General features: G+C 41.4%; 1 protein-coding gene across 1 annotated transcript; it reads left to right on the top strand.

Annotated features, from left to right (window-relative positions):
- Nucleotides 1–35: 35 nt before the first annotated feature.
- gtf2e1 (general transcription factor IIE, polypeptide 1, alpha) lies at nt 36–9,265 on the top strand. Its single transcript, XM_030112595.1, has 6 exons — nt 36–209; nt 1,479–1,774; nt 1,887–2,044; nt 5,789–5,984; nt 6,247–6,485; nt 8,583–9,265. Exons 2-6 carry the CDS (start codon nt 1,485–1,487, stop codon nt 9,029–9,031), a joined length of 1,332 nt encoding a protein of 443 aa, XP_029968455.1. The 5' UTR covers nt 36–209; nt 1,479–1,484; the 3' UTR covers nt 9,032–9,265.
- Nucleotides 9,266–20,576: the final 11,311 nt, after the last annotated feature.

Here is a 20,576-nt window from a genome sequence, read left to right as displayed (position 1 = left end):
CCTCATGACTGTTTGTCTTTCCGGGGTTATCTTCACAAATGAAGGAGCTAAGTACGCTACTCAGAGCAGAAGTTTAACAATTCGAAGTGCGGATGTGTGTGAAGATGGTCCAATTTCTTTCCCTGAGACGGGCCGAGTTAGCGTTTACTCAGAAATGACTTGAAGTGCTGGCTTTGTCTGCTATTAGAAAGGAAAAGAAGGCTTGCCGGGTAAGACTAACTGTTAGCTGACTAGCGGCTTCCGAAAGGGAACTTGATGTATGTCGCTATTTAGTTCAGTGGAATGTAGTTTCTTAATTTTCTGAGCGATATACCTTCATGTGGCAGGCGTACAGCGCTATTGTTCAATTATTCTCTGCCTATCCACTTATACTTTCAGCTTTACATTTTTGTTTCCAGTCTTAGTTCCAAATAGCCGACCATAGCTAAGCTAAATTAAGTAGTCATTTTCCATCAGTCAGATTTGACTCAATGAGAAGTTACGATGTGATCAAGGAGCCTGAGACCAGACCAGGAATTAATACGATTTAATACGACTTTGTAATGTTTAATCTCACAAACAATGCGATCGATATAACAGGAATCTGTGTTTTACCTTTACGTTATTTATTATATTTCCGCTGACAGAGTGCGAAGGTACAATTTCAGTCACATTCAAAACATTATTTGTCTCCTTAGTAATTTGGTTTTCATAATACCTTCTGTGCATACGATCTAGTTGTATTTTAAGAATTGAAGTCTTCGTAAATCGTTACAGGTTTAAAAGAAATGTAATAGAAAAAGATAAGAAATAAGAAAAAAAAATAGATCTAATAAAAGGAAATAACATTTCACAAAAACTGTGCGATCCCAAAAAGATCCTCTGCCTTTGCTCAAACAGCTTTTTCATTCAAAACTATTAAACAATGGAATCAGCTCCCAGACAGTCTGAAATGTTCTGTAGATTTAAACATTTTTTCTAGAAACCTGAAGAAATATATTCTTGATAACCAACTGGGTCAGCATCAGTCCGGTTGATTTTGTACATAGGATTTGACACTGATGTATATTAATTTTAAATGTGCTCATGTATTGTGTTTTGTAATAGTTTTTAACAAACAGTTATGTAATTGCATTGTTATTGTTGTGAACCCGCCTAGGGACTGCAGATGGAAATTAGCATTTGCTAAATCTGGTACAAAGCATCTTTTCTGTTGAAAGATTAATGTATTTGTACATGGTCCCTGTCAAATAAATCAATAAACTAAACTAAACTATTTTGTTAAGGATTTATTCAAATTCGGCACTGTGCCCATTTTCAACTAGTTTTAATTTGCAGAGACCTCTTCTACATAATGTGATGCTCATTCATGTTCAATATAATGTCTACTTTTGTAGCTTAAACTGTTTTGATATTCATTGAAATTCACCTGCCTTCACAAATAACAATTGTGTCCTGATTTTCTTCATTTGAACATCATTCGTCGTTTCTCTTCTCAGGCCAACATGATTGAACCAGAGCTCCTGACGGAGGTCCCTGCGGCACTGAAGCGGCTGGCCAAGCAGGTCGTGAGGGGTTTTTACGGTATCGAGCATGCCCTGGCCCTGGATGTGCTGATCCGCAACCCGTGTGTGCGTGAGGAGGACATGCTTGAGCTCCTGAAGTTCGACCGTAAACAGCTGCGTTCGGTGCTCAACACCCTGAAAGCAGACAAGTTTGTCAAGTGTCGTATGAGAGTGGAGACGGCTCCAGATGGCAAGACGACGCGGCACAACTACTATTTCATCAACTACAGGTTTTACATGTGTTTGGTTGTAGTTGGTTTCACAGTAAATTTCAATAACCACACCGCCTTTTCTATTCTCTGTCTTTATATTAAACCATTTTTGTTTTTGTCCTTTCCTTAGGGTACTGGTTAATGTGGTCAAGTACAAACTGGATCACATGAGGCGACGCATCGAGACGGATGAGCGGGACTCCACCAACCGTGCTTCCTTCCGCTGCCCCTGCTGCTTCTCCACATTCACCGACCTCGAGGCCAACCAGCTCTTTGACCCAATGACGGGTAGGCATCAAGCATGATCTGCTTGTACATATGCAGCATGTTTTACTTGCTTTATTGTAGGGCTTGCATGACTTTGGTAATTCTTGGAGTTGGCACTGATATCTTAAAATTAGTCTACTTGTGTTGGCATCATATGGATATCATCATAAAAATGCAGAAAAAGACTATTTCAGCACGCAAGAAGTGTATTTCCTAAAGATATTGTTCATTCCACTAACTGTAGGTGGAAGATAATGACTGTACCTATGAGCACTTGTGTGCTGTGTGTGTATTCCATTAAGTACTTAAAAACATATCTGCTATCAACAGCACTGATGAGGTAACCTGTTATATTCCTACTCATTTTCACACGTGCTCAGTCAGTGTTTTCAAAACAAATGTGTTTTATGTCTAAAAACACAAGAGTGTCAACATGAATTGATGAAAACTTGAAGACTTAATGGTGTGTTTGGCTGATGGCCTCTAGATGGCAGTGACGAGTGTCTTTAGAAAACACCACCTCCTCTGTGTTTGCTATCAGGGCTGGATTGATGCTAATTGAAGCCTTAACTGAGGTTAATGATGCTTTAGTGGCTCAGTATAAGCCCGCAGCAACACAGTGTGTACAGATAAACATTGTACCACGTCTAAGTTGACTTAATGTTGGCCGTGTTAAGAAAATTCACTTGGATTGTCTTGTAAGCCAGAAATTTGCCCTGACCTCTGAAAAAGGGGCGAACACTATCCTATTTGCAAGCCTGTTGAAGTGTGTAATAACACACATGACCTGATCTTTCCTTCCATGTAGTGGTTTGAGAGCTGAGTTGTCTTTCTGTCCACAGTACAAGAAAATGTTTATTTCCCTCTTAATAAATCGGGTTTTCTTGTCAGTGGGTTTGGACAAATTGATGTTTCATCCGGGGTCATTTATTTCCTGATTAATGCCTGAATCAAGCTGCAGAGGTTCATTTGTATAATTTTCAAATGAAATTGTAATTGGAAACTGGCAAATTGAGATGCAGAGACATTCAGTGATGTTGACAGGTTGATTATATTGGGAGATGGAAAGCGGTTTGGTTAAAGTCATCCTCACGTATGTTCATGTAGGACTTTTTATATATACATTATATATTCAATTCATTTGCTGTGTTCCCATTACTCTCCTTATCTGTGTTTTTGCATGTTTTCTGTCCATCTGTCCTCCCAACACACACACACACACACACACACACACACACACACACACACACACACACACACACACACACACACACACACACACACAAACAAACCGTTTCGGTGTGGGCTGGCAGCTGTCTGAAACTGTTTGCAAACAGGACTCGCATCACCCACTTATAAGTAGGAGGTATTCATTAAATTGTGCTTGTGTATGTGTTTGGCGTGTGAGTGGCCAGAGAACCTTACACAAGGGACACAACGCCTATTTTGCTGACATGTGATGTCTACATTGCTAAACTGTGTTTATTTCCCCCACAAATTCCAGCAGGAATCTCCACTCCGTCAATCAAGTACAGTGACTAGAACACTATTTTAATTTTAAGTGCGTTTTTAGAAATACATTCTGGCTATTTAATAATATGATTTGCTCTAATTCAGCCTGTATTAAGAATCTTTCTACTTCACTACATGAAATTGCATGATATCGGTAAACTTTTTGAAAAAGGCCACTGTCCTATTTTTTGCCTACTGTCTATCCCACTTGTTCTTGCTCCTACCTTTTGAAATAAAAATAACATTTCTGCAGTCTATATACTGTGTGCTGCTCAGACAGGGAGCAAACTGCAGGTGTTGTGGGAGGAAATATGAAAAATTTCTAAGTAAAGGTGCGTTAAGTAACCATGGCATTTGAGCAGGTATTGACTCCAGCCTCAGTGTTAACATTAATAAGTCAAGTATGAGCTGAAGAGAATCGACTCAGCCTGACCACTCGGTCTCAAAAAGTATACAGAACCTACCTGGTTCCTATTCAACAGAGTGAGCGCTATTGTTTAATTGTTGACAGCTCAAACAGAACTTGCGTGTTTCATTTTGTGTGCAATGATTTCTCAGTCTGGAGGGCTACAACAAGCAAAAGTAGTGTAAGTGAGCATCAAAATTATGGTTGCTTGTGAATGAGGTTTCCTTTTATGGTAAATCGCTCATTTATTGCACCTTAACTTATGTCCTGATGGGTATAAATACTCAAGTTTTTAACAGAGTAAATGCTGCTAAAAAGAATTGTTGGCCATTGGTGGTAGATGGTCTGAGATCATGCTCTAATCCAACCACCCAAGATCAGACACTGGTTGTTATAACCCACAATAGTGCGATCTTTCAACCGGATTGTTGTGATGAAGAGGGAACTGAGCTTTCAGTCAGTCTTTGTGACATTCGGAGGGGTTCAGCCATTCAGGACAGACTTTATGTTACTCTCTAATCTTCTGCTGAGGTCGTCTGATCCGGATGCCCCCTGGTCGCCGCCCATTCGAGGTCTACCATGTGTATAATACGAGCACCCGGAATCGGCCCAGCACACTTTGCAGAAATTGTATGTTGCAGTTGGTGTGAGACTGACTTGCTGCCCTTCGGATATACTGAAGTTTCAGAGCAACAGGGTGGTCTGGGGTCTCTTTACTGCAACCACTGCCCTATGTCGAATAAGCAGCTAACAGAACCAGTGGGGAAAGCATTAGTTTTTCTCAAGCGACCTTGGGTTTTCTTGAAAACATTCTCATCAAGTTATTGTGCATATGAGCTTATTTTAGAAGCTGGCAGCTCTGTAGGTAAGTGCTGCATTAAAATCAAGGTTGGCGTTTCCAGTAAGCTTTTTCACTTAGTTTTGGTTGTCAGCCAGTTTGTGTTCAGTTTTTCTATGAACTTCTTTCTCAGGTCAGTTTTTTCTCCTGTTTCGGTCGATGTGTTATCAATTCTAGCTGTGAGTGTAGTAACTCGGCACCCTGACAGATTGCTGACAAAACAAATGCCTGGAGTTTACCTGCTTGTCGGATAGACTCCGTGTTTCTGCGAGGCCAGCAGCTCTGTGTGACCTTGCAGCTATTGGAAATGTTGACAGGAATCTTTGACAGTAAGATCAAACTGGCCATGAGAAGATATGTTCCTTTGACGGATGCCACATCATCAAACCAGCGCTCAGAGACTCATCTGAGAAATGTTTGCAGCGACAGTTCAAATGTTGGATATTGTCAGTACATATGCAAAATCAGAATCCTAGTTCCATTCATATTTATTTTTTAATTGAACATTTAAATTTCCAGTTCAATAATATGATCCATGATGACTAACCGCCACACACTCTTCATGTTTACCAGAGGAGTCGGATGAGACTCGCTGCTGCACTCTTTCCCCCTCTCACTAAGCAGAGATGGAGTCTGCTAATGTTGGCACACCCCCCAACGTCGAAACAGATGGTCAAACACGCCCTTCTCTTACTGCTAGAAGATGCATCATGTCGGCTGTTTGCACAGTACACACAATTCCCTGAAGTCTTCACAAATATATTGTGTTTATTGTTTATTGTGTGTGTTAATCACCCTCATAAAACAGACATTGGTGGAGGCGAGCGATGTTTAAAGTTGTGTAATGGCTCCTCTGGAGATGTGCTGGTTGAAGGGTTTGGTGAAATATACTAAGATTTCAGATTGGAGGGGGGGGGTGGAAACAGTTCTGCAGGATCACAGGGAGCACATAGTTGCTCTGTTTTCGATGTCTGCTTTAGCTTGAAACTTATTTCTCGTTTTCCTGCAGGTACATTTCGCTGTACCTTCTGCCAGACAGAGGTAGAGGAGGACGCGTCCGTTTGTCCTGATGCCAGGACCCTGGTGGCACGCTTCAATGAGCAGATCGAGCCCATCTATGTGCTGCTGCGCGAGACCGAAGATGTTAATTTGTGTCACGACCTGTTGGAGCCAGAACCCACCGAGATCCCCGCTCTCAAACAGAGGTTAGTCCTAAATAACGATCAAACTGCAACGTCACTTATCATCCCACTATCTCTTCTGTCCTTCTGTGTCACATCTGAGGTCGACTTCTTTCACAGCAAGTGTGTATTCACCCAGTTAATGGCAGTTTGGATAGCAGACAATATACTCCAGTTTCATAACTGAGCCACAGGAGACTTTTTCTCTTCCTAAAAACCTCGTTTTTTTTTTTTTCTTGGCTGTTGGTGATCTTTTTAAATGATATTTTCCAAATATTCCCTTTAGCCGCGACCGCGCGGCAGCGTCTGCAGGGAACGCGGCCAGTGGTCCACACCGTGAAGCCTGGTCTAACAAAGGGTCGGCCTACGCTGACCTGTACACGCAGAACGTGGTCATCAACATGGAGGAACAGGATGCGCAGCAGAAGCAGGCCAGTGAGGGCAAGGCGCCCAAGGAGAGGCCCGTCTGGCTGACTCAGAGCACCGTGCAGGGGGCCTATAGCGAGCCCGACGTCCTCAAGAGCGGTGAGTAAAACCATCCTGCTTGGATTAACAAAAAAAAAAAAAAAAAAATCGGGATGAAGCCCCCTCATGTTTTCATTATTTGTGTGCACCTGTCTTTATTTGTTTTAATACTTTTAATATATTCCCTATGCCCATACAAGGAATTCAGTTTTGTGCATCACTATAATGATGCAGGAGACATTTCAATTATCTTAGTAGAGTATCTTTAATATTTTGTCCTCTGACTTTGTGGCTATTTTTTTGCTGTTTTTTTTTCTTTTACATGAGAAGCTTACATATCTCAAGAGCTGAATAATAAACTGCATTTCTCATAAGTGGAAATGCTTTTGTAGGCATAGAAAGGGGAGCAGCTTAATTTATCTCCATCAGGAGGTACTTTCCCATTGTTTGGTTGGTTAATAGAATAAAAACTTGAAGACAGATTTTTAGAAATTGGGAGGCTGACAGATAATGGGACAAAGAAAAAGTGATTTAATGAGATCACATTCTCACAATTGAGTATTTTATTTTTTTAATAAATGAAAAAAGGCCTAAAATAATTTCATTATGCTGGTGGTTATAAAGGAATAAAATAAGCAACACTTGGCGGGGGGGAATAGCAAAAGATAATATCGCTACCACCAGCGGACAACTCCCTTCACTTTTTTTTTTTGCTTTCTTTTACGGCTATAATACTACAGAGAAGATCGTTTTATATTCCATTAATCCGCAGCTCTGAACCAAGAGTTTGAACAGTGTGTGTTCGGGGTGCTGTTGTCCATCAGGTCATTATGGGCTTTTTCAAACCAGCAGGAGCAGTGGAAATGTTCCAAATGGTGGAAGGGGCCGTGGTTTTCTCCCAGATTCCTAATGGCACTCTGGAGCACTTTGTTATTGCACAGCTGTGAAACGACACGCTCTTCAGGAAGTAGGGTCTCCACTGCAGAACTGCCCCGTGGTTCTCACCCTGACTCAGTTCCTCCTGGAGGGTCTGCGACTATATTAACTTTCTTTCATTTTACAGAAGTCATGTAAATCTATGCTTCTGGTCTGATGGGATATTTTAAAAGTTGCTTTATAAGTGCTCTTGAAAAACCTATGTGAGAGCTGAATTGTTGGCATTAAAATAATACCCAGATTCATAAACAAGTTTTTGACAAATTGAGCTTAATATTCAATCACAGTCTTAATACAATGAACATTGAACAGCAGAATGAACAGGAGTAATGCCAATGCACATTTCTTGCAGTATTTCTTGAATCTCAGCTTTCTCCTCTGTCATAATGTTGAAATCTTTCACTTAGTGAGTCAGAGAGGAAGCTAAATTTGACATTGAATTCGCTCCCACTCTCGACTGCTGTTTTCACCCTCATTAATCATAACTGGTGTTGCTTGGCCAAGGCAGGGCTTGTCGAGCGCACTGAGGACACGTTTTCTTCTACAAAATGGCAACATGGGGATTAGATGGACTACAAAAAGCACGGTCTCGGCCCTCCACTGTTAATTCCTCCTCTCTGACCTTTAATTTTCCATCCCCTGTTCGCATTACCCTCAGAACAAGTTATTCCAGGTCAGCTCAGGTTGTCTCCCTCCGTCACAGACGTTCTCCAACAAGCTTGTTACGGCGATGTTGTTTCTCCAAGGGCGTGCAGCAGTCGGACCCTGCCGCTCGCCGCTGTACCATAATTGCTTAATTGAAATAATCAGGGACTTGATGATGGTACGGCAGAGCCGGGTTTGTACAGGAATACAATTTGCTCTTGTGGAAATTGCATAAATTATTTCTCCCAAGCATCCTGTCTCTGAGGTGTGTGCATCTCTGTGGGCCGACCGTGTTGCTTGGAGCTTGGAAACATGCATTCCCATTTAACATGTTATCTGCTAAATCTATTTTAAAATGTGTTTTCTGATAAAATATTGATCTGAAGCTTCGACTGGACTTTGCAATGATGCTGTTTTTCTTTTATTATATCGTTGAAAATATTCAGTGGGGGAACAAAATGTATATTCAACCTTTAGAGAGTCATGTTGAGACAAGTTAATAACATTACATTAGAGAAGTTACTCTTTTCTTACAAGCTGATTAAAGATTCTAAGGAGAATTTGTTGCTTCCACAGGTGGAGATCTCCCTGGAGCTCAAGACGGAGCTGCTGCTCATGGCATCGGTCAGACGGATGAGAACGAGGAGGTGATGCGCGCCCTGCTCATCCATGAGAAGAGGGCCGTAGCCGGAGCAGGCGGGGGCGGAGCAAGCGCCGCGGCAAGAGGCCTGGCCTCCGCCAACGCCAGCGACTCGGAGAGCGACACCAGCGAATCGGACGACGACTCCCCCTCGGCTCCGCCCCCCGCCGCCGCGGCTCCACTCCGAGCCAACGAGGAGGAGGAGGACGACGACGACGACGAGTTTGAGGAGGTCGGGGACGAGCCGATGGTGATGGTCGGAGGCCGGCCGTTCTCGTACAGGGAGGTCAGCCAGAGACCGGAGCTCGTGGAGCAGATGTCCGCACAAGAGAAAGAGGCCTACATCGAAATGGGACAAAACCTTTTCCAAGACATGTACTACTGAAGACACATGCAGGGTTTTGTACGTGCAAACATTTCTACAGTGACAAACTGATTCAACAAATCTCTGTTACACACAGCTCCTGCTCATCTCTCTGAAGCAATTTTTCATGAAACCAAGATGCTGCTTTTTAAAGTATTGAGTCATCTTTCTGAATCCTCAGTGTATCTACCAAGGACCTGCTCTCAGTGTTGCCCAAGTAAATATGCTTGTAGTATTTTCTCAAGAAGTATTTTTAAAAAATCACCAAACCAGAACAAATCTGGTAAGTTGCAGAGTGCCAATTTGTTTTTCTCCTTTTGCTGTTTCTTTCTTTTTCTTCTCTCGGCTGCAAGTGGAGCAGGTCGTCTGTATCATTTGCATTTAGCCGCGGCTTCTTTTTCTCCAGTCATCAGTTTCACACGCAGTGACATTAAAAGATACGTGTCTGACCGAATCAATGCAGCTGTCTACATAGATTTCATTATGGATGGGAACTGCTGAATGGTGTGTGTGTATGAGGGGTGGTGGCTGATGGGAGATTGAAGAAGTTTACTGAAGAGATTTGATTGAAAAGCTAAACTCAAGAAAATACAAGGAAGAGTAAATCAATACGTTAACTTTCCTGGTAAACATTTATTTGAAACGGTTTATAATTGGCACACTGCGGTGCCAGTGAACATATGAGGTTAATAATGTCAGCATCAAGTGAAGCTGATGTCAAATTACATTGGGGGAAAATGAAAGCATTTCATTGTAAATTCTACCCAGTGGGTCCTTTCTTATCCTGTCAGGTCAAATGGGTGACAAGGTGCCACCTATATGAAGCAAAAGCGTACCTCTCACTTTATCAAAAGGGTTTTTCTACATGGTTTTAACTACGGCAGCCTAATGCTCTGCACAGCTAGCGTTATTGGAAACAACAAAGAACATTTTTAAATAAAAGTTAAAGCATTCAAATTTTCCAGCTCGAGTGAAAATCAGTCTTTTTTTTCTTTCTCTTTTTGATTCAAGCCTCCTGCTAGTGTGTGGGATATTGCGTCTCTAAAACGGCTGTTCTTTTGGTGTTATTTAACATACCGAAATAGCTGCCAAGTAACTAATAAAGGTGTTTACCACTTTTTGAAATAGTAACTAGAAAGCTATGAAATACTGATCTTTGGTAATTTACCTAGCAATGCTGAGGAGTCAATCTGGTGTTTAAAGATGTAGCTTTTCAACATTATCCTTAGCTTTGCTTCAAAACATTTTTCAACATAAAACTAAATTTTTCACATCTGGATTTTTTCTCCTTACAGTTTGGAATGAATGAAGTTTATATCCTTGCTACAGGACCAATAAATGTTTGTTTCCTTGTTTTTGATTAGAAAACATGGTCTGCTTGAGTTTTGAGCATCTAATGATGTTCCTGATTTACTAATTTGACGTTTTGCCTTTAATGTGTTGGCACTTTGTGTTGGCCTTTCTTTGTGGAGTTTGCATGTTCTCTCTGTGCACGTGTCTCTCTAATTTGCTCCCACGGTCAAAAATTGAGCTTGAGGTCCATTAATGATTCTAGTTTGCCTATCTGGGTTTTTTTTTCTGTTTTTTTTTCCCCTTCCAGCATAAATGGATTTCACTTTGCACCACAAAACATCCTGTTCTTCTCGCTAAAGTACTGCACTGGTAATAGTAACATCAGGTACAAATTCCTCCTGGACGCTTCAGGTTCAGGTGAAATGTCAAGCTCTACAGTGAAGCCTAGTGAGGTCTGACACCTCTGGGGCAACCCTACAAGCCCATACATTCCTTTTAAGTTAGAGGATGGACACCTGCGGGGCAGAGTCGCAAAGGTCAGGATGAAACCAAGACCTGGCCTCATTAAAACCCCCTCCACTCTTCAGGACAGCTCAATTAAAAACCTAACCTCATGCTGTTCCATTGATCTGCCAAGGCAAGTGTGAGTGCGGGTCGCAGGGAGGGTGGAGGGAGCTCTGTGGGGAAGCCGCAAAGCTGCAAAATGCATGGGACCTTGAAGATCAGGCAGGCGATGGCATGGTTAAAGGTGGCAGTGAGTTAACGTGTTTTGATGAGTTTGAATAAATGCTGGAAATATTTGAGAGGAGCGCCAATTCTCCACTTGATGACCTTGATTTTTTTATTTTTTTCTAACATTTTCAATTAATTTAGATGCATATATTGCTGATATAGAAGTGTTCTCATTTGCCCCAGAAAAGAAAGAGAATAATTTAACAGAGGAGGAATTAGGGTTGACGTCCAGGGAGCAAGCGGCATTTCACCGAGGCAGGATTTGGGAGGGTGTGGCGTGCAGCTGCTGTTTAGTTTTTTGGGGTTTTTTTCCTTCCTGCAGGTTTATGTGAGCGTCTGTGTGAAGGGCGGAGACTCACAAAGGTAGGTTGTAATGAGTGATGCTTCATGAGGTTTGCCTGAGAAGATTACATAGGAATTGATTGATTGCAGTGTCTCCGTCACTCTTCATCCAATAAAGCCCAAAGATTAACGACTTCATGATCGATCCTGCCTGTCATTCAGCCTGCACCTCTCTTTGATTATCCACTTTGAGCTCTTGAGAGCCTGATAATATTTAATCTGTCAGTGCATAATTTATGCATTTGAGAGATATGAACTAAATGTAATGGTGGGTTAAATCAGAGGTGATCATCTCAGGACTTATGGCTAAGATAACATTTTATTAGGATATTCACAACACCGATGAGAAAAAGCACTGCAGAGCAAAATTCAACAAAGCCGGATTTTCACTAACTTGATGACGTGATCAGCGGATTCAGGTGTGCTTAAACAGGGAGGCCTCTAAAGCAGGACACCAGGTTAACACCCCTGCTGTAATGGGAGGTGGCCATGGGGGCATCCTAATTCAAAGCCTGAAACACATCAGTTGGCTCCACTCAGTGTGAAGGTGTGGCGGTTCCCGGATGGCTGAGCTCCTCAACTCTCCATCAAGCATCAGCCTATCAAGAGAAAGCCCATTTTAGCCGCTTTGATCCGTGATCTGACTCTTTTAGACATGGTCCAACGTTCACGACCATGACTGAGCTTCAACCACGCTAATTTTAAAGCGAACATTCAACGTAACTCAAGGCTTCACCTCACCTCAAGCTTCAAAAATGAACGGCAATTCCAACCCAAGACAGGACGGGCAATTTCTTGCACATATATTTGAGATTTTACACATTTCCTAAGCTGCTTGAATCTTTTAGTTTCTTTTTTGGATTTCAGATCTCTCTCAGACTGCATCCCTGGTGTTAAAGTCCACAGTTTTGTTGAAAATTGTTGCTCCTTCTTTTTTTTTTCCCAACATTTGGTAGAAAAACATGGACAGTTTGCCACCCACATGTTACATTCATGCTCCAGTTAAGTGTGCTTCCTCTGTCTGTGGGAGCAATTTCCACTACGCTATCCTGTACAAGTGCTGCGTATTCTTTGATTTCCGTCACATTCTGTCTTTGTCTGTTTGTCTTTTGTTTCCGTCTTTGTTATTTTTCCCTCTGGGACGTTCCACTTCCCTTTCTGGCAGACAATACTAGATCCCGCACTTCAGAATGCGTTGCTCTATAACATCAAGGGTTTTTTTATCAAACAATCAGAAAAAAAAGGCAGATGCTGCCTGGTTGTTCTGTTGTCCAACCATTCAAAGCTCCTGTCAATATAACTGTGATGAATATACATCATCATTTAGTGGCCGTTAACCTTTTTGTGGAAGCTATTCACATCCATTTTGAAGAGAAGCACCATTATTCACCTTATTTATTCATGAGAGTCCCCGCACTGGTCCGTTCCAGTCAAGGACAATAATGCATCCCAGGTCTAGCATACAGTATGGGCCTCCTCACTCCTGTTATTACTATCTGTTATGTGTTCTACAGCAGAGCTGCATTACCTTCTCATAAACTAATATTTCATCACTGAAGGATTTTTTTTTTTTTTCCATGGATGCCTTTCAATGATTTCTTGTGGATGTACAGCCCAATGAAATATTTAGGGAAAGGCTGGGAATTTGTTGATTTTCCACATTTTGAGTTTTCATCTAACCTGCAGCAACACCCACAAAAAAGCCATTCTGACAAATGATGCAATGGCTATTTCACCAAAACTAAGCACCAAATGATCCAGAATGGATGGATGGTGGGAAGGAAGAAGGAGGGAGGGATGGGTGGATGAGTGGAGGAAATGGCCTGAGAATCTCTAAAATCCACAGGTCTGAACACCAAGCACATACTGTGAGCAACATCTAACTTGGAAACATGCAGAGATCTTGCAACTGAAGAAAACATGAATGAAAACCAGTCTAATATGTCATTAAACTGACATCCGAAAGGAGTGAAAACCTATTGAGACATGAAGATAGCAAAAGATCAGTCATTCAAGAAAAAAATACACTTTATTTATCATAACATATTATTTACCAACAGAGTTATTTCTACCTGTACATACTTAGATTAACTCTTTTAACTGTGGGATGTGCATTGTTGAAGAAAATGTTTGACTTTGATCAGAAAAAAACTTTTGCAACACAATGATTTTCCAGAGCGCCCTTTGTACCCAGTTGAAACAGCAGCAAACCGATCAGTAAATGATGGTGTAGCAGAAATGTATTTCAAGCCTTCCACATGCTTTTTGTGTCACAATGCATCACTGTCCCTGACCTTCAAGCAAAAAGGACCCATGGGAGTTCATTTGAGCGGACTATTGACCTTTGATCGTGGCTTTCTCTTCAGGGAATTGAAATTGTCACTCACCCATCTGCATGACTAATCGGTTTTATAACGACTTTTCATGTCTGCTCTGTATCTTCACTGTATATTTCTCATGTCGTCTGAAGTGTCCTCGAAACACATAGAAAGCTTCTGGGTTAAGTGTAAGGGCCACGCCAGAAATGTGGGACTAACAAAATGCATTAACCCATCCCATTAAGGCTTTCCGACATTTATGTCATACATGGTGATATCATCTCCTCATAATAATGAAGGGAGCCTCCTGACCCCATTAACTTACACGTCTCCACCAGCTTGGCCCACTGGTTTTCCTGTTCCAGCCGGCCGCCCAGTTCAGCTGGCTTTAATTCTCTTATCAGTTCCCCAGTAAGCGGTAAATAGAGGGCAGGTTTCAGAGAGTGTTTGCCAGATTTTCCATGGTGCCACAGCCTGTTATCCGTCTGACTCCTGCCTGTCGCCTGCGCTCTCACCATCCTGTCTGCCCTGCTTTATCACCTGCCTCCTCCGACCAGGGATCTTTGAGCAAGCTGCCTTTAACTATCTGGATCTGCTTTGTTCTCATTTTGCCAGAGAGCTGCCGGTGGCGTCTGTATTCACTGTGTGTATTTGGTGTGAGAGCGACTATGGATCCCATAACCACCGGCCTCGAGGGTTGCCATGTTCAAACTGGATTTAGCCATCAAGATTGAAAGCTGGATGAGCAATATTTTCCAGTGGATGGGCACCTGCCATCTTTTCCAGCTCACGGAACTGGAGCATTCCGTGTTGTTTTTGCAGTTCAAACAGAAGGTGGTCTCAGTTTGATGTTCTTATTAAGCACGACCATGTTTTTCTCTCCAACCCATCGTCTGTTTGCACATCTCACTTTATTATAAGGCACAAGAGAGGTGCTTTTACTTTATTTTGAAACCACACCCCATCATCAAGCATTTATTGGACTGAGGTTAAACATTATGAAAAATGTAAAGATTTTGCATTACCTGGGAAAAGGTTTTAAAAAGGTGCCGAATGGACAATCAGCAAAAGACAAAATATGAAAAATACCTTGACTCGAGGGCTCACATTCACTCTGATGAAGTTCAGGAGCACATGCAGCAATAACAGGCGAACTCATCTGGCTGTGTGGAGGCTGCAGAAATTGACCTTGTAAAGAACATATTTCAAGGGTCTGAATAATTTCATAAATGAAAGATTTCAGTGGTGAATCTTTCATGAACTCGTAAAAATTGTAAAAACTCTGGCTTCACCTTGTCATCATGGGTTTCTGAGTCCACATGGGTGTTCTAGAATTCAAACTGTACTCTGTTAAAATGAAATCTATAATGGAAATCAGTGAGCTTAACTGGGAAGGGGTTAAATCTGCTTCAGAGTCAGATTAAACAAATAAATAAGTGCAACACTTCAGACATCAACGACAGAAAGATATGTGGTTGAAGTGAAACTGCTGTACCAACATTGAGGCACATCTTGGTGTTTTGTTTTCTTTTACTCCCAAAAGCAGAAAATGACTGTGCTTTTCCCCACACAGTACATCGCTGAGGAATGTCATTGTCTGATGCCTTTCTGGTTTCACACCTTCTGTTCCACCCACCTCAGAGCCCTGTGGGAAAAGTCCCATGAGCACGCACGGCTGACGTCACATCCTCATTAAGTCAACAGTTGACCAACAGTGGGACTGGTTTCTATGCCACCGAACAAAAGCCTCATTTCTGTCTCCTGGCAAAATGAAACTTGAAGGCCTCTCAGGAAGCAAGCTTTTCATTACTGCGTGACTCAGTGATCTCTACAGCGTCTTCGGGCCGGCTCAAAGGTCTCACTCTTCATTTCACTGGCTGCCACAGTGATTCACCTGTTAGATGAAAACATAAAGTCGTTCGTCGGTGTTGAAGCAAAACTATGATTCATGATTTGCGTAATAATGAAAGTAGTGGACTAAAAGTCTTGATCTCAAGTAATTTGTTGCTGCTGGGTGAATCAGAAACCTACTTTGGTTAAGAGCTAATTTGTCTATTTGACGTCAAACAGCTTTCATAAACTTTGTCCTATTTGCCTCATTTATGAAACCCATCTCTTAGTGGGGCTTGTTTGAGGTTTAGCTTCCTGTTTGGAGGTTTGATTCTCTCTCTGTGACTCTGCAGATGTTCTCTGGGTGGTCTGGCTCACTCCTACACTCTACGGACATGCTCATTAGGTAAATCAGTAATTTTAAATTAACCGTAAGTGTGCGCGTTCAGTCTGTGGCCTGCTGGCTAACTCACTGTGTCTCTTGATTCTGGCCCAATAGCAGATAGGAGAGCATTTTTATTAAAGCACAGCAGACTTGAACCGAGCAACCAAAAGGTAAAAATAATCATTTTTTTATTGACCTCCCTGTGATCTATAATGCTGGATGGATGTTCCTCTTTCTCATGAGTCATAAACACCCTTTAAACCAGATCCATAAAGCATTCATCAATCCCAGGTCCCAGCAGAAGGCAGAGTGCACCCTGGACAGGTTGTGAGTTCATCATCACGAACTGATGGAAAACCACACATATTCACTCTTATTTCTTCAAAGATTTGTGATGTAACCCGCTGTCATTACCTGCTTTCACAATACACAAAAATCCTGACCGAGCCCTGAACCGACTGGAAGGGGCCCCTCTCTGTTCGGCTGGCTGTGCTGAGGGGCTGATTTGACTGGAGACAAACCTTCTCTAGCACTCTGCCATATGGCTGTGCCAGCAGACCCCCGGAGCGGCACATTAGCTTATTGCTGCCGACTCTGACAGCTATTCACCCGCCCATTACCATGCAACAGGCAGAGAGCACACAGGCAGATACTCTCACAAGAGCATTAAGGTGCATTAGGATATCTTTTTTGGAGCTTAAGAGCTTAATTTGGGGCTGTTGGTTCTGGCTGAATAGTCTCTATGAAGACTAATCATTTAGTTGTGAAATATTTGATTTTTTTATTTTTTTTATCAGTTAATGGATTTCAGAGTAAAGGCGATAGTCATGAATCATTCTGTTGATTCAAATAACTTCCTTTGATTGGGCTTCATAGTCATTGACTGGAGGTTTTTCACTTTCTTCTGAGCCATATCAGTCCAATTACACATTAGTAAAAGTGTGGAATCTGCTGGGGAAAGGCAGGGATTTCACCCCCTCTGATCTTTACGTTAAAGTTAATGCCACAGGTACACAGTGATCCTGGCTCCAGGGTCTCCCCAGGTCTACCACAGAGTTTTAAAGATGATCACAAAACACAAAGAGCCTGAATAAAAAACTGCTGCTGATTTTCTGCAGTATCTTGTTTTTCACATGGCGTTCATGAAAGAAAAACACTTTAGAAAGAGATGAGAAAAGCTTCTGTTGTGAGTAAAAATAATAAATGAGAGGATAGCTTCAGTAAATGATATGACTGATAACTCAGGCTCATAAGTGATTATCTTTATATATATTTATATATTTATGATTGTCAGAATTACCTCAAGAAACAGTTGGAGAGCAAGTGAATTCATTTTTAGCACCTCATCCAATCACAGCCAATGAGTTTAATATTTCTATGTCACATTATTTACATCTGAGTCACCAAATGTTGCCTCCGTTGATGTCTCTCTGTCATCAGTGGAAGTGGGCGATTCGGTCAGTGACGCTGGTGATTCAGTTTGGTGGGTTCATTCTGAGAAGTTGTGAAGTATTTACAGTGTTTCTGAACATCTCTGCTCCACAAGCTTTTGGTTTCCTTCGAACGTCATATTGTGTGTTTGCCTCTGCCTTCTCTCATCTGTTTGGAAATTATGCCTGAGAGATGACACAGTGATGGATCAAGGTCACAGCTGGCTGTTGCCCTCTCACTGTGTTATCATACCGGGTCGTGCAGGTCAGAAACTTAATCTGGTGCAGTTGCCAAGGACGAACATAAAAATCCAGTCCACAATCTAAAACGGGCCATTCTGGAGCCAATAAATAGCAGGTTGTGAAATTGAAGTTTTCCAGATTAACCAGTCGTACTTCCAAAGGGAAGAGTAATAAACTGAATTGAACTGTGATTTAGTGGCACATGTTACTGACCTTGAGGACAAAATCGACTCATTTTTCCCCTCCTCCTAGTTAGTTACACTAGATCATGGTGCTATATATCCTGCACCAGCACATGCACTTTTAATCCACAGTTAAAGCAATCATGCAATACTTCACACTGAGGGAAAGGGCTAATGAAGAGACTATGAGGGCTGCCTCTCTTTCATATGTACACTAATAGGTAGAAATTAAAGCAAAAATGACTTCTTCTTTTCAGGTTCATTTATCTTTGTGAATAGGGTGTGTTTGACTTGATTTCCCACTATCACCTTCAACACTCAGTCACATTGTTCTCGTCAACATCTGCATCTTCAATTCAATCAAGAAGCCGTTGAGAAAATCCTTGAACAGTGGGGAGAGCAACACCATGCTAACGCTGGCAGTAACCACACTATGTAACCTTGAATGTGGTTTTTCCACAAACAAAAATCTCAAAGTTAACATCAAAAGATAAACGTTGCTTCAATTTTATTTTTTAAATCACGTGACTTAATGACAGTGATAAGTGATACATTTTATTTGTCAGTGCCGTTCAGGACACTCAAGGTCACTGTACACAATGAACACATTAAAAAAACAACATAGAAACAATATTAACAAATTCAGTGATTTGCAATAAACTGACACTGTCAACATGAATATGCTTGCTTTAAAATGTATATGACTGACATCAGTTAAAACAAATTACAACTGTGGGGGTGTGAGACACACATGTGAAGTGTATGCTTACATGTTGTACAAATCCAAGGTCTTCCAGTTCAGTTACGCAAACCCAGAAAAACTTCTCCTTTTATCCACCACTTGTGGCTGCAGTCATCTTCACTGATAATGCTTCATGTTCTCAGAGCTGTAAACCCGCGCACAGAAGGTGACGTCAAAGACCCGCAGTTTATTCAAATTAGAAGATGTCAAGGAGACTTCCTTTACAGTTTAATTTATTCTGCTCACAAGCAAAATACCACTTTGCAGAAGCAACTGGAAGGAATATAGAAAGAAATGTTTAAATGCAAACTATTTATGTGGAGATTCTAAGGAGCACTTTCTTTGTTGAAATGATGTATGCAGCTTTTAATGTGCAATCACAGCTTAATATCTGTAAGTATGATACTTAATGCTCTGTGAAGCATTATGAACGCACAATGTGCAGGTAACCGTGCTGGCATCGAGGGTGTTTTAGTTCGTGTTGGAGCCTCAGTGATTTTGGTTAATCAAGTATGTGTGTGGGTAAATAGTAAAAGACAAGGAACACAATACAATTTGAGAATCCCCCGATTATATTCTGAAAGGGATTTAACTTTTCATAGCTTTAATACTCATAACTTTGGAACATCAGCTTTCAAAGGCAGCAACACTGAACACACGTTTGATGTTATTACAATCTGTTTATACAGCTATACTAAAATGCCACCTTTTTCAAGGGTAAATGGATTTAACAGCATAAAACTGAATAATAATCACAAGAATTAACACTGAAGGACACCCTGTACCTCCTCCACAGCCAATATATTTGCAAAAAACATCATTTATTAAGTTCTCGTATCATTGCAAGATTCTGCAGCAGGTTCGGTATGTGTGTCATTTAGATTTTGATCTGCTCCTTCACTCTAAATGGACACAAGGAATAATTACCAGGATGCTGTCCTGCTTTGACCATGTGTTCACAGTTTTTTTTTTTTTTTTTTTTTATCAATAGACATGTCAGGAGCCAAGTGTAGACACCATGGAAGTGGTGAACAGCAGAATTCAATCAACCAACATCTTACAAAAGCCAAGAATGTCATACCTTTATCCAAGCCAGGGTTCATCTTGAACTGGTCCTAAGTCCACCACAGGATTCGGATAATCACCCATGCATCTGCTGCAAATTAACCAAGTATGTATTTGCCGTTTGAGAGGATGCTGGGGCACTCAAAGAAAAGCCACACAGACCAAGGTAAAGCATGCAAACTCCACACAGAATGTCCTTGGGCCTGGGATCATGTCAAGTTCTTCTCAGTGCGAGGCAAGAGAGCTCACCACTTCACCACCAAGAGGCCCCAATCAAACCCGTCCATCATATGTCCATGATCTACTTGCAGACTAGTTGTGACTGTTTCCTTCAGAGAGATCAGGTGACAGCTGATGTGTTCTGAGGTTGTTACTCCAGCAGTTTAAAAAAATAAAAAAATAAACACTGCTATAATTGAGCTACAACACTATCATGCAAAAACATCCCAATAACGATCAAACTGCATGCAGCGTGTCCTTATTTTAATTTTCTGCAGTTTACAGCCCAACATGGTTTCATTATTGAAAATTCCTCACAAGGGTATTTAAAATGTTTCCTCCACAGTGCTCTCAATTATTGTTCATTTAACCAAATAAAATGAACGCACTATATCCTCCATGGGAATTAAGACAAGAGAGTGTCTTTCACAAGTATTGACTCTCATTTAAGGGGATATCCAGCAGAAGGAAATGCCACAGGGTCCTTGAACTCATCATGACTCTTGCTATTTCTTCCACTAAAGGTTTTTGTTCGCTTGAGGGTGATGAATAACTCCGCCGCATTAGCTTGTTAGAAGAAATTTTCCATCTGCATCCTGCATACTCGTTAAATGAAGTATCAAGCGGGGTTTCATCAGCTTTTAAAAAAATGAAAGAAATAAATCTTTTAAGCAAAAAAGAGAAGTGGCCATTACTCATTTTTGTTCTTTGGTCAATAATGAATCTGGAACATCACGTGTGCGTTTACCAGCTCATTTATATGGAAATGAATAATCCCTGAAGGA

This window comes from Salarias fasciatus, chromosome 16, assembly GCF_902148845.1.
Source record: "Salarias fasciatus chromosome 16, fSalaFa1.1, whole genome shotgun sequence".
Classification (NCBI taxonomy): Eukaryota; Metazoa; Chordata; class Actinopteri; order Blenniiformes; family Blenniidae; genus Salarias; species Salarias fasciatus.
The sequence above is the reverse complement of the archived record's forward strand: the minus strand, read 5'-3'. Positions and strand labels throughout refer to the sequence as shown.